The sequence below is a fragment of the Pogoniulus pusillus genome, chromosome 8 (assembly GCF_015220805.1).
Source record: "Pogoniulus pusillus isolate bPogPus1 chromosome 8, bPogPus1.pri, whole genome shotgun sequence".
NCBI lineage: Eukaryota > Metazoa > Chordata > Aves > Piciformes > Lybiidae > Pogoniulus > Pogoniulus pusillus.
The window spans coordinates 11,022,691-11,035,779 of NC_087271.1; the positions used below are offsets into that span (position 1 = coordinate 11,022,691).

The 13,089-nt window shown below is 52.4% G+C and overlaps 1 protein-coding gene across 9 annotated transcripts in view; it reads right to left on the reverse strand.

Moving 5' to 3' along the window:
• The window catches only part of NOS1AP (nitric oxide synthase 1 adaptor protein), a 59,893-nt gene that overhangs the window by 8,120 nt on the left and 38,684 nt on the right, over positions 1 to 13,089 (reverse strand). For 2 of the 9 annotated variants that reach the window (XM_064147191.1, XM_064147197.1), the window contains exons 3-9: positions 7,344 to 7,436; positions 6,892 to 6,950; positions 6,097 to 6,205; positions 5,731 to 5,872; positions 4,384 to 4,546; positions 3,729 to 3,894; positions 158 to 323 (exon numbers count right to left, since the gene is read on the reverse strand). In XM_064147191.1, the coding sequence (XP_064003261.1) occupies positions 158 to 323; positions 3,729 to 3,894; positions 4,384 to 4,546; positions 5,731 to 5,872; positions 6,097 to 6,205; positions 6,892 to 6,950; positions 7,344 to 7,436 (898 nt within the window). Of the gene's footprint in view, positions 1 to 157; positions 324 to 3,728; positions 3,897 to 4,383; positions 4,547 to 5,730; positions 5,873 to 6,096; positions 6,206 to 6,891; positions 6,966 to 7,343; positions 7,437 to 13,089 lie in introns of all 9 variants that reach the window. The other 7 variants (XM_064147193.1, XM_064147199.1, XM_064147195.1 and 4 more) reach the window with 5 other exon arrangements.

Consider the following 13,089-nt stretch of genomic DNA (forward strand, 5'->3'; position numbering starts at 1 on the left):
ACCCTGCTGCACACGCACAAGCCAGGCCAGAAGGGCATTAATATTCCCCTACACAAGCCCACTGGAAATGCACAAAACTCCAAGAGGAACACCCACATGGATGTCCTTCACAGGCTCAGCTAGCTGCGAGGGGAAAGGAAGGGGCAGGAGCGCTTACTGGTGTTGTTCCCTGCCAGCTTCAGCTCCAGCTCCTGCACCTGTTTGACCAGGAGTGAGATGTGCTGCAGCAAGTCCTTGTTCTGGAGCAGGAGCTGGTGCACACGAGCCTGGGCCTCTAGCCGTGCTGCTGCCTCTGCAGCCAGCTGGTCCTTCAGCAAGTGGACCTGTGTGACAGGAGAGGGTGGATGAGGGCGTGAGAGATGCTGCGTGGTGCCTGAGAGCTTCAACTCCAGATATCCCTGCTCCTCTAGCAGTGCTCACCAGCATCCTACCAAGTGATTTGATGAAGATGCCATTCCCTGCAGTTACCCACAGATGTGATGGGGAAAGTGGGGGTGGGTGGCAGTGTCACACCAAGGCAAGGTCCCCATGCCTCTCTGATGGAAAAGCCCAACACAGATGGAGGTGGCAGTGATAGAACCATAGGTCACACATGTATTCCATGAATGCAGGAGGAAAGGGCAGGCCAAGAGGCAGACAGGAGATGTGGCAGAGCAGACATACTCGACTGGCTGGATGGTGCTGCAGGCGGCACCTGAGGACACAGCCGTGTGCTGCAAGCCAGCCCTGGGCTGAGCTCCATTTCTGGGCAGGTTTCCCAGAGACAGGGTCCTGCCAGCCCTGTCTGTCGCTAGCCAGGAGTGGAGCATCAGAGCTACCCTGGAGCTGCAGGCAGCTCCAGCTGCAACAGGCGTTACATGCCTGGAGCAACACAGATGGCAAAGTGCTGCTGAGACACAGTGGCTCTGGGGACCTGTGCTGGCTGCTCCTTCTGGCTGCAGGAAGCAGTGCCTGGGTGGTAGCTGTGGGGAGTCCGCAGGCGAGAAGCTCATTGGTTTCAGCATCTCTACCCATGTGCAAGCACTTGTGTCACCAGCACTGCATCTCAGGGAGGGTGTGACGCTGCTGAGTGAGACCAGCCAGAAGCCCCTGCCCAGGGGCAGCTCTGAGCTGAGCTCAAGCAAGGAGAGCCCAAGCAATGTAGTTTAGACAAGGAGACAGCAGAGCAGATGCTGTCCAGGGCCCAAATCAGCTCAGCATGCCCTCCTGCCACCCACTCATGGTTCCTACAAGCACCCCTCTCTCCAGCAAGGACTGAGCCAGACAGGTCTGTGGGGAACCAGGAAAGCACAGGTTTTAAAACAAACAAACAAGCAAGCAAAACCCAAAGAAAGAAATAAAAACACCAAAACCCACGAAAAGATGAGTTTTACCTTGGTCTAGATAATGACCGTGGAGAAAAGAGGAGTTCTCTGTAGCCTGTCAGATTTGTGAGCTGCTGCTATGGCTGCAGGCCCCTAAACATAGTTAGGAGCCACCTGCTTCCCTGGATGGATACTAGGAGACAGTGTCTTGTGCCAGGTCAGCTGGCAGGCAGGTGCTGCCTGCTTTTTCCTGACTTGCCCAAATGTAGTCAGTAAAGTGGCAGGGCAGTGCCCTTTGCCCAGAAGGACTGAAGCGCAGCAAGTTCAGAGGGTGGCAGTAGGACAGAGTTTGGTCTGTGATTTTTAACTGGCCATGAAGACAGACCAAGGGCAAGGTGGTGTAGAACTCTATACTCTGAACAGGCAGCATAGAGCCCTTCTGATTTGCCTGTGGGCCCTCTGCCAGGTGAGACACCGTTTAGCACTCCTGCAAGAGTTATAGTCACCTCCTCCTTCTCCTGCCAGTGGTGGGACAGTAGGACACAGTGGGAATGGTGGGATGGGATCCTGTGTCAAATGCTGTTGGGTGAAGCAGAGAACCTGAGCTGAGCTAGCTGGTGGAAATGGGACCCTGTGTCAAATGCTGTTGGGTGAAGCAGAGAACCTGACCTGAGCTAGCTGGTAGAATCACATTTAAATGCAAATCGCATGCCAAAGCTTGGTGCTGGTGGCTGTCATCCTTCCTCATAACCAGCAGCTGTCACCATCACAGGTGCCTGCAGCAGGGTCCAGGTGATAGCAGGAGAAGATGCAAGCACAGCCTAAATATTATGTCTTGCAGATGGGCAGTGGCTTGTGACTGGAGACCCAGGAATGACTCCTGGCCTTAATTCTAGAGGAAGAACTTCCACAGGCATCTGGATGTGCCTTGCAAAAGCTTGTCTCTGTTCAGCGAGGGAACTGAATGGCACTTCAGTCTCAGCCAAGCTATTGGAGGCTGAGATAATTACAGTATGGTCCCCATTGCACTGGTCTTGTTGACACAATGGATATCACAGCTTTGTTAATGCAGAATTAAGCCTGTGCCCATCACCCTGTGTTCAGAAACAAACAGACTCAGGACTTTTGGAAAGCAGGTAACAAGTGCCACTGACAGAAGTGTTGATGTGATGCATGCAGTCATCTGAAATGCCTTTGACATAAGACCTACCTTTTTCATTAATCAATTTCAGTGACACAAAAGCACCCCAGTGTGAGTGCTGAAGGGATTAGAGAGCAGCTAAGTGACAGCTCCTGGGGGATGAGACACCCTGGGGTGGGCAGGGGCCCAGAGTAGGGTTAGCCCTTAGAGAGATGGGGATGAGCCCACTGGCAGCCATCCCAGGAGCCAGCCAACAAATGGCATTACACTACTTCTGGTTTGTTGGATTTTTGTTGGTTTTGGGTTTTTTTGGTTGGTTTAGTTTTTTGTTTGGGGTTTTTGTTTGTTGGTTGTTTGGGTTTTTGGTTGGTTGGTTTTGCTTTTTTTATCTGGAAGTAGGAAGAAAGAAATTGCCACTGCAAGGCTCTGCAGGTACACTGGGAACAACCAAAGATGAGCAGTCTCTACTGTATGGCTTTGCCTAGCAAGATTTGCCTGTACCAATGCTATGCTTGGGCACATACAAAAGATTAGCCAAGGCTGCAAGTCCCTCTGCCAGAGGGTAAAGCAGCTTCTCAAATCCATGACCCAAGAAGGCACACAGGCTCCCGGGGTGGCAGCTCAGCCAGAAGGACCAATACTGATTTTCTGATGTGAGAGGAGGAAAGCTGCAGGAAAGCCCAGGAAGGCTGCTGGAGTCAATCACTGTCGTGGTTTGAGGGGTTCCAGGTTATTCCAGAGTGCCTAAGAAAACTACAGAGATCAAGCTCTGTCCCAGGGGATGAACTAGCTATGCCAGGGACAAAGGCAAGCAACTGCAGAGAGTTCTGCAAGGGGCAGGAAATATGTAAAGCTAAGGTAATGAGTTGGATAAAGCAACCACAGATGCTTAAATGAGAAATAAATACATGGAGAAGGAGATGTCAACTGCACAGCCCAGACAACAGTCTGATAGGGCTAACACTGAGGCCAGACACTGGCAAGCAGACAAGGACCAAAGGATCCAGAAATCTGGTGGTATGCAGACCTAAACACCTCATCTTCTGTGATGGAGCCAGGGAAAACAGTCACTCCTTTCACCTTGACAAACAGCCCATCCTCTGTGTCCCAGCTTCTCCCACACCTGTCACCTGAGTATCCCTTCCTGGAGGCAGCCTGGCCATCCCATGGAGCTACCTGCCTTCAACACCGCCTCCAGGCAGGGAATACTCCAGTGGCACTGAGGGCTTGATAGGGTGCCCCAGACCTGCTGACACCCCCATGAACGAGTGAAGAAGGACAACCTGTGCCACAGCCACTTGTGTCTGCTGCTGCTGTTGCTGCAGGAGCTGCTGGAGAAGCTGCATTTGGTGGTGGGCAGAAAGGGGCGTTCCTAGGTCGGGCAGCTGGGCAGACGAGGGCAGAAGCATCTTGGGTGATGCTGTCAGGATATCTTCAGGGTGGAGGCAACTCTGCAAAACACCAATGCTGGATGAGTGATCCTGTGCCTCTCGCTACAGGCTGTGGCACAGAGCAGCCTTCCAAGATACCCAGGAAAGAAGCTGCTGAATTCAAAGCAAACAACACTTTGCCAGGGGTGCTGAAAAACTCTGAAAACAGTTTTTTATCGTTTTGACAACTGAAATACTGTTGTAGAAAACTCCCAAAAAGGCTGATGCTTCCCATGGGAATTTCCACTGCATGAAAAAAAAAAAGTGGGTTTGTTTTTTGAGGGGAAAAAAGGCCTCGCAGCTCTGTCCCAGGCACTTTCCATGTGGCTGCACATCCATGAGGCTCAGCACCGGGCTCGCCGGGAGCTCCCCAGGCCCCAAGCCAGAGGGCAGCCCTGCATCAGCAGATGGCTTTGATCCAGGGAATGCTTCACAATCTCTCTTGATCCCTGAGCCCCCAGGGCCTGCACAGAACTGTGCCTCGAGAGTGAAAGGCAAGGACCCACACACCTTGACATCAGCGTAGGCACTTGCCTCCTTGCCCACGGCGTCGAGGTCGGTCACGCCACGGCTGAAGTCGAGGATGTCAGCTCCGGGCAGCGGCAGCTCCACGGCGTCAATGTCTGTCTCCTCTGCTGAGGCAGCCCTCTCTGCACCAGCGAGGCGGCAGGCTGCAGGAGCACCATCAGAGTGCAGCACAGCCCACTCGCAGCGCTATACCCACAGCACAGAAAGTGATGCCCACCAGTCCCCGCTGCCCCATGTCACCCACCCTCCAGCTGTGGAGGGAAGCAAGTACAGAGTGCCACAGCTGCGCTTCCTGCTGCCGCACGGGATGGGGCTTTAAGTCTGAAAACAGAGCCAGCCCCAGCATGGCGAACCTGGGGAACAGCAGCCAAAACCCATAATGTGGGAGAAAAAGACCATCGAGAGCAGAAAACACAGAGGAAGCTAAAGAAAGGTAAACAAGAGATTACAGGGGGGAAAAAAAGCCCGGATGCTCAGAAATCCCCAGGGGACTGCTTATCGTGGCTGGGACATTGTGTGTAGGAAAAACAAACAATGACTGGTTCAAGACAGCCCAATGATTAGGTCATCACAACAGCACCGGGTGCAGAGACAGGCAGGAAACGGTGACACAGCCCAGGCTGCTCCTGATGGGATGTGGGGAGGCACCTAGAACTCAGCACGAGGCTGCAGGGCAGGCAGCTCTTGCACCGACAAGCAGCACCTCTACAGACACTGATGGTGTTTGACCAACCTCTTGCAAAACATCCATCTCTCCTCCAACGCTGCTGCCAGCTCCCCAGGACCCTGCAGAGCCTGGGCTAACCGGGTGGGCCAGCTGCATCCCTGCATCATTTGCCCATGGGGCTGAGAAGGGAGGAGGAATTGTCTGAAGGCTGCTTGATGCAAGATCCTGAGCACAGCTTCATACGTGCAGGGAATTGCAAGATGGCAACAGACCCTGAGCAGGGCAGAGAGCTGGACCCATCCCCACAAGCGCCTCAGGACATGGGCAAAGTCTGTGCTTAGGGCCTCTTCCGTGGAAGCAGCAAGGCAGTGTTTGTGCAGCCAAGCATGGAGTATTTAGGTGTCCAGCAGAGTCCCAGGTGCTGTTAATGGGCTCCCAGCAAGGGGAATGTTTGTGAGGATGATGGTTAACACCTAGTGAAGGCTCCTTGCTGGGCAAGATCCCAGCTTGAGCCTGAGGCATCGCAGGCCAGATTGCTGTGCAAATTCATTCCCCACAGGTGTCAGCCAGAAAGCAGTGGGATAGGAAGATGGTTTGTAGACCACGTGTGTCAGGCTCCAGAATCCCCACACCACCCCAGCCTTCACCCTTGCAGAGTACCTGGAACATCCAGGTCGTCCCCATTCCTCTCACTGTCTCCATCCTCCTGTCCATCTGCGTTTTGCTGGGTGTGCTGCAGGCTCAGCTTATGGCAGACCTCAAATGCCTGCCCCACTGTACGGACAATGCGCATGGCTTGGCTCTGCAGTGGGCAAGGAGAGGAGAAATGTAACCTCAGCTGGGCTGCTCCTGTCTCCTGATGTCCCCAGCCCAGTACAGCTCTTGAGGGTCTCTGTGCTGCAGCAGGGACTGGGACACCAGGACTTGCACCACCAGGGCTGCCAGCTGTAGACCAGCACCACAGTCCTGCCCCAGATATCCCGCTAAGACCCTGCCATGGCAGGATGCGCACCCCAGCATCTTTACCTTCTTCTTGGATTTGAAGACATTGCACCTGAAGACATTGCTAGACCCATCCCTGGCAATGTAGCTGAAGATCTTTAGGTCCTGGGAGTCATGAGACACGTAGAATATCCTGCAAGGACAGAAAAGAAGGAAGGATATAACCTACAATGCACATATTACTCATGGTGCCCGGCAGGCAAGCAAGGCCACAGCGCTTCCCAGGGCATGTCCTGGGGTGCTGGCAGATGCCCAGCCTCTGCAGCACATCCCTGCTACAACCCATCAGACATTTATTTGGCAGTGGTTTTGCCTGGGCTGGGAAAATTAGCCTGCTGACTCAGCAGCAGCAAGCAGCTTGTGAAGGCCATCCAGAGTTTTCTCTGCTCAGCCCCCCAGACCAGGCTGGCAGCTCAGGAGCTCTCCATGGACAAATCTCACTTCTCTGCCTTGCCTGCTCAGAGCAACAGAGGCTATTCCACAGAATCACAGGTTAGAAAAGCCCCCCAGGATCACTAAGTCCAGCCAATATCCCTACTCTACAAAGATCACCCTAAACCATATCCCCAAGCACCACTTTTAAACACATCCAGGGTTGGTGACCCAACCACCTCCCTGGGCAGTCCATTCCAATGCCTGACCACTCACTCTGAAATTTTTTTTTCCTCGCTTCCATTCAAGTTTCCCTGGGACACAGGAAGAGAGATGAGGACTTTTGGAGAGCAAAAGCAAGTAATGAGGGCTGCCCTCCACAGGAACGGTGGCAATTCTCCATGGCCAGTGCCCAGCATACTGTCAGTTCTCACTCAGCAGGCTTACCTGTAGATGGGATCATGCATGACAAGCATTTTGTTCTCATCCCAGGCCCATTCTTTTTTCTGCAATAAGAGAAGCTGAAAATGAGTACGTCAGATGCTGCCCTTGAGATCAAGGATAGGGCAGAAACAGTACAAGGACAGATCTGGGAAGCTCTCATCATGGCTCTGCTATTGCTCCCTTGCAACCCTTTCCTGAAGGACAAGTCCTGGGGACCAGCAATGTCTCACATCATCTCCCACAAGACCCCCTTCTACACTTGCAATAGGACTGGCTCAGCAACCTTGCAGGAACATAGCTCACCTGTGGCTGATCCCAGCCCATCCCTCCCCTTTCCTAGCCCACAGGCTTCCCAGAAATACAAGGACGCTATAGATCCTTGCACTGTGAGGGGAGCCCAGGGAGAAGGCTTCTGCTGCCAAGGCACTGTGGCTGCAGAGACCAGAGCTGCCTACCTTCTTCTTCTTCTTCAGAATGACTTTCACACCATCCACTGACACAATGAGACTCACTTTCTTCTTCTTGATATTCTTGGCTTTAAATTCATACTGCAGGGGAAGAGAAGACCCGAATTAGCCTTCCTGTGCAAGGAAAGCCCTAGGGAGGGCTGAAGCAGCCCTGATGGGAAGGGGCAAGAGGGACAGGGAAAGCTTTCCCTGACACCACATGCCCTCCACACTAAGCTCATGCCCACATCAGCCTGCACATCCATGCTAGGGCATGACAAGGACATATTTTGCCCCAGTGTTCTTGTGCCCAGCATCTGGAGGAGCATATCCCAAAACAATTTGGTCCCTGGATGCAGATAATGCTTTGCTCAGCCCAGGCTGCTGCTGGAAAATGTTAACTTGTGTTTCAAAGGCACTTGCTCTGCCCCTCCAAAGTCCCTGAGAAGGGATTGCTACCTTCCCAGCCCTGCCAGCCCCTGGGGCTCTGGAGCCTGGCCAGGTTTGCCCCACTGCCTTGCTACCATTGCTGAGCTCTGGCAAGGGAAGCAGCATTTTGAGTGGGGATTTTTTGGGCTCAGCATACTACTGATTGCTGAGGTCTCTGTGAACCTCTCCAGGGGAGATGGGATAATGCAATTACCCACTTCAATTACAAGTCACTGGACAGGAAAAAAACCCAACAGGAACTTTCAAAGATCAGTGACTAAACACAAAGCTTTGGTCTGGCCCAGGGAAGAGAATGAGGTTGCCCAAAATCCAGCTGCTCTTTCATTTAGACCCTTACAAGCAGGGAGGGGGCTGCCAGGGGAACAAGCTAGATGAGCCATGTAAGCTGAGCAGCCCCCTGCTGTGGGATTTTTGGGGAGTCCCATAACTCATTTGTCATGGGTGCACCCACATCAGGTACCCAATGTGCTGGTCCCACACACAGGGTGCCGAGCACAGCCACGGGCAGAGATCCTCTGTGCCTGCCCAGCAGCAGAAAATCCCTGCACCCCACACCTCACACGCCCGAGGAAGGGGAAATGAATTTATGCTCCCATGGTTTCGGCAGTCTCTCTGCAGAGGGAGCAGGCGTCCTGATGCAAAGCCTTGCCTCCAGTCCGTGCCCAGCCTCGGTGTGACATTTCCAACACTGCATGATCTATTCACTTTGGCAGCCAGAGCCAGCAGGCAGGAAAAGCTGCTGGCCCTGACCTACGATCAAAGACCTGAAAATGCAATTCCTCAAAGGCATTTTAATTTTGATGAAAGAGGTGGGAGATGCAGATGACTCCTGGGGGAAACGCAACTCTGCCCTCCCCAGCGCACAGACCAGGCAAGCTGTGCAAGCCCGCTCGCTCTGGGGCTGAAGCCAAGGTGATGGCTGGAGAAAGCAGAGCTCAGGTTCCCATCACGGCTACAGCCAGCCTCTAAATCCCCAGCATGTGCCACCTGCAGGGCTCTCTCCTCATGGAGAAGGGTCTTCACAAAGTCCCTCACCAAAGAGCCAACCCGCCTGGGTTTCCAGGTCCCATCTCTCTCTCTACAACACGGAAGCAGCTCTCTCTTTGTGGCAACATGGAAGGGGATATTCCTCTGCTACAAGGAGAGACAGGACTGCTTCCAAGTGCCTCTTCTCTGAGACACCAGACGAGTACTGAGATCAGAGCAGCAGAAATGCCATGTTTTAGCCCAGAAGAAGCAAGCTCCAGGCCAGCTGGCCTGGATTAATTAACCCAGCACCCTGTGAAGGTCCCCACATCTGATTTTTGCAGGAGCTGTCAGCTGAGCTGAGTGCTCTCCACAGCCTCTAGAGCCACTGCACAGCACCTTGGGTAGCTGCAGTCTGATTTATTGGTGCTAATGATCACTGATCACAAACATCAAGGTGCATTTCCAAGATGCTGGAGCTGTGGGGTTTCTACTCTGGGCCATCCCAAGTGCTAATTAACATAGGCAGGAGACAGCAACCCTGAAAAATAACTCAGGGTTAGAGAGACTATTTTTATCCCTTTTTTGGGGTGAATAACAGCTCCAGGGCAGTGATGCAGATAGGCCAGGACATTTCAGCAAAGATGCTTCCCAGCCCTGGCATCCATCTGGGGGACAAAACCAATGCAGAGCTCCTCGGAGAGGCTTCTGCAATCCCAGGCTGCAGATGAGGGATTCTGTCTCAGCTTGCCCTAAGCCTGGCAGAGGGAAGTGCCACGGGGAAAGCTGTTCTGCCGCTGCCACGCTGAAGCCAAAGTCCCCTTGTGCTGACAGCTCATGGCAAAACTCCAGCAAGAACCAAGAGGAGCCAAGAAGTCAAATTCTCTGAAGGGCTGACCAGCCAGATCTGTTAAGCCCCTGCATAAATCCAGGCCTTTATCCCAATGCCAAGACAACCATGCTCCTTTGCAAGCCCAATCCATGCACCGAGAGAGCTGCTGCATACCCTGCCCCAACCAGAGCTCATTAGCACAATCGCTCCAACGAGCCCAGACGCTCTCTGGGATACATTTCCCATGCATCAAAGCACAGCTCTGCCCAATAAAGCACTAATGAACTCATGCCCACTGGGACTTTAATGAAGCACTAACCATAATTTAACAACAAATTAGTGAGGAAGAGGATTCAATAAAATGCAATCCAGCCAAGCCGCATCTCACACCCCTGGGCTGCGTGGGGCAGGCAGAGGCCCATGGGCCAGGTTGCTGATTGCAGGGGGGGTTGCTTTCAAATTTGAGTTTGGGTAAGTGCGTGCAGGAAGGGAGAAAAATGCCTAGGAGAGAAAGAGGCAGCAAACTGAACCAAAATGGAGCATGTACAGTTGTGAAGAGCCCAGCAAGGCCATCAACTGTTCATGTGCTGCTTCGCTCCCACTTACAGCCACCATATGCAGGGTGTTCCGCCTTGTTCACAAGGATAATTGAGCAAACCAGAGGGATTTCACCCCAAGCAGCAGCTTTGGCTAAGGTCAAAGGGGCCATTAGGTTTGCACAGTTTTTTAAGCGAGATTTGAGCCATGGAGACTGCAAAGGATGAACCCAAAACTGTGCAGGGCAGAGCCTGCTGGCTCACAGTTCAGCAGTTCACATTAGCAGCGACAGCAGCTGCCATCACCAGCCCCCTTGGTGCCTTGCCATGCTGGGATGCTGCTCTCTGCTTACCACAGGAGAAAGGCACATCCCACCACAAGTCCTGGCACACCCTAGCAAGCCCCTGCAGCTCCTGTGAAAGCTGCAGCTGATGGTCACAGGCAACTTGAAGCACCAAGTAAGGCATCAGCCCAGGAGCAGTGCCACCCTGGCACTTCCCAGCCTGCAACGGGTTGCTGGCCCTATACTACCTCCTTGAACTTTTGCAAAGCAATGCCAAATCCTTTCTTTCAGCAGACTACAGATGCCAAGATGGGCTTTTTGTTCCTGAAAACTGCTAGACATCTCAGATGGTCTCACTGGTGTGCTGCACATTGACAGGACCTGCCCTTGCTAACTCCCACCCTGCAAACCCATTTACTAATGGGACTCTAGAAACTTGCTCTCTCTAGGACTCATAAAGACCTCTCTCTGGTTATTCTTGACCACAGCTCTGTCAGCCCTGGGCACAGACATCTTCCAGGTCTGCCCACACTTGTCAACATGCTGCCTCTGCTGTGAAATAGAGAGAGAGAACTTAAGAGGGATGCAAAGCATTAAGAATCTTAGCTTTCTCCATTTGCTGTGAGGAGCGCAGGGGTCATGGTGGGAAAAGCCACTGAAGGGACTCTAGACCATCTCTACAGCCACAGCTACTGCTGCTGCATCCAAAATCCATGGGTACCAGTTCAACCAAAAGAGAAAAACACTTCCACCACGGAGTATATCTGGTTGAAAGAGACCTCAAATCCAGTCCAACCTTTGACCCTGCACTGAAGGGTCAACACTAAACCATCTCCTTAAGCGCAAGATTCACTCACTGATTGAACACCCCCAGGGCTGGTGACTCCACCATGCCCTGGGCAGACCATTCCAATGTTGAAAACTCTTTCAGTGAAGAAATATTTCCTAACATCCAGCCTGAACCTCCCCTGGTGCAGCTTGATACCACTTCCTCTAGTCCTATCACTTGTCACCAAGGGGAAGAGGCTGCCCCCTCCTCATTCCAGCCTCCCTAGAGGCACACTGAAAAATCACACCACTCCTCCTAATGAGGCTTCTCACTGAGCAGTGAAAACTGTGTGCATGGAAAAGCAAAAGCAAGGGTTTGAAAAGCCACCAGCATGGCACCTGCTCTGCTGCCAGGAAGGAACAGAGATGAGCAGGGTGAACAGGAGCAGTGGGAGAGCTGCTGTCACTGAGGGAGCTTGGTGACAGCAATCCACCCCATTCTCTCTGGATACCATGTTCTGACTGCAGGTGATTATTTCAGGAGGAGAAACTGCATTTCTCTCCCTTGAGGGAAGGCAGCTCCCACTAACTCTAGCTACCCCATCTGGAGTACTGCATCTGGTTCTGGAGTCCCTATTAAAGAGGGATGTGGAGATGCTGGAGCGTGTCCAGAGAAGGGCCACAGGGATGATCAGAGGGCTGGAGCACCTCTCCTGTGAGGATGGACTGAAAGAGTTGGGGCTGTTCAGTCTGGAGAAGAGGGGGCTCCCAGGTGACCTACTTGTGGCCTTCCAGTATCTGAAGAAGGCCTACAAAAAGGCTGGGGAGGGACTTTTTAGGGTATCAGGGAGTGACAGGACTAGGGGGAATGAAGCTGGAGGTGGGGAGATTCAGACTGGACATCAGGAGGAAGCTCTTCACCATGAGAGCGGTGAGAGCCTGGAATGGGGTGCCCAGGGAGGTGGTTGAGGTCCCATCCCTGGAGGTGTTTAAGACCAGGCTGGATGAGGCTGTGGCCAGCCTGATCTAGGATAAGGTATCCCTGCCCATGGCAGAGGGGTTGGAACTAGATGATCCTTGTGGTCCTTTCCAAGCCTGACTGATTCTATGATTCTAATTTGTAGAATTGAATCCCAGCTCTCTGTTTAATAAAGAAACCATACAGAAATAATTAGCCAGCTTGGGATCAAGGAAGGAAAGAGGATTTGTACAACTTCCCTATGATCCCCTTTGGTTTCATACCTTGTACATTTCCCTGTGTTACTTGTGAATAAATGGTATAATGGTCAGAAGAACTTTCTTGACCTTCAAGACAGGTAGTTTGCTAATCCTAGGCACAACGATGGATCTTTAAATATCTGTAATCATACTACAAACAAGGGGACAAAGTCTCAAGTTGTGCTGGGGAAGGTAGAGGCTGGAGGTTAGGAGGAAGTTCTTCCCAGAGAGAGTGATTTGCCAATGGAATGGGCTGCCCAGGGAGGTTCTGGAGTCGCTATCTCTGGAGGTGTTCAAGGAAAGCCTGGATGAGGCACTTAGTGCCATGGTCTAGTTGACTGGATAAGGCTGGGTGATAGGGTGGACTGGGTGATCTTGGAAGTCTCTTCCAACCTGGCTGATTCTGTGATACAAGGCTGGATTAATTATGTTGAGTACTTGCCATAGCAATGTGGCAATCCCAGAAGACAGCAACAGAGGAACCTGACCTGCATGGCTCCCTGGTTGGTCTCCAGCTGAAGCTTTAACCACTCTGCTCAGATTTTTAAGTAACGATTGAAAATGGACATTTCAGAGATGGCATGGTTTAAAAAAGGAAGGAAGGAAGGAAGGAAGGAAGGAAGGAAGGAAGGAAGGAAGGAAGGAAGGAAGGAAGGAAGGAAGGAAGGAAGGAAGGAAGGAAGGAAGGAAGGAAGGAAGGA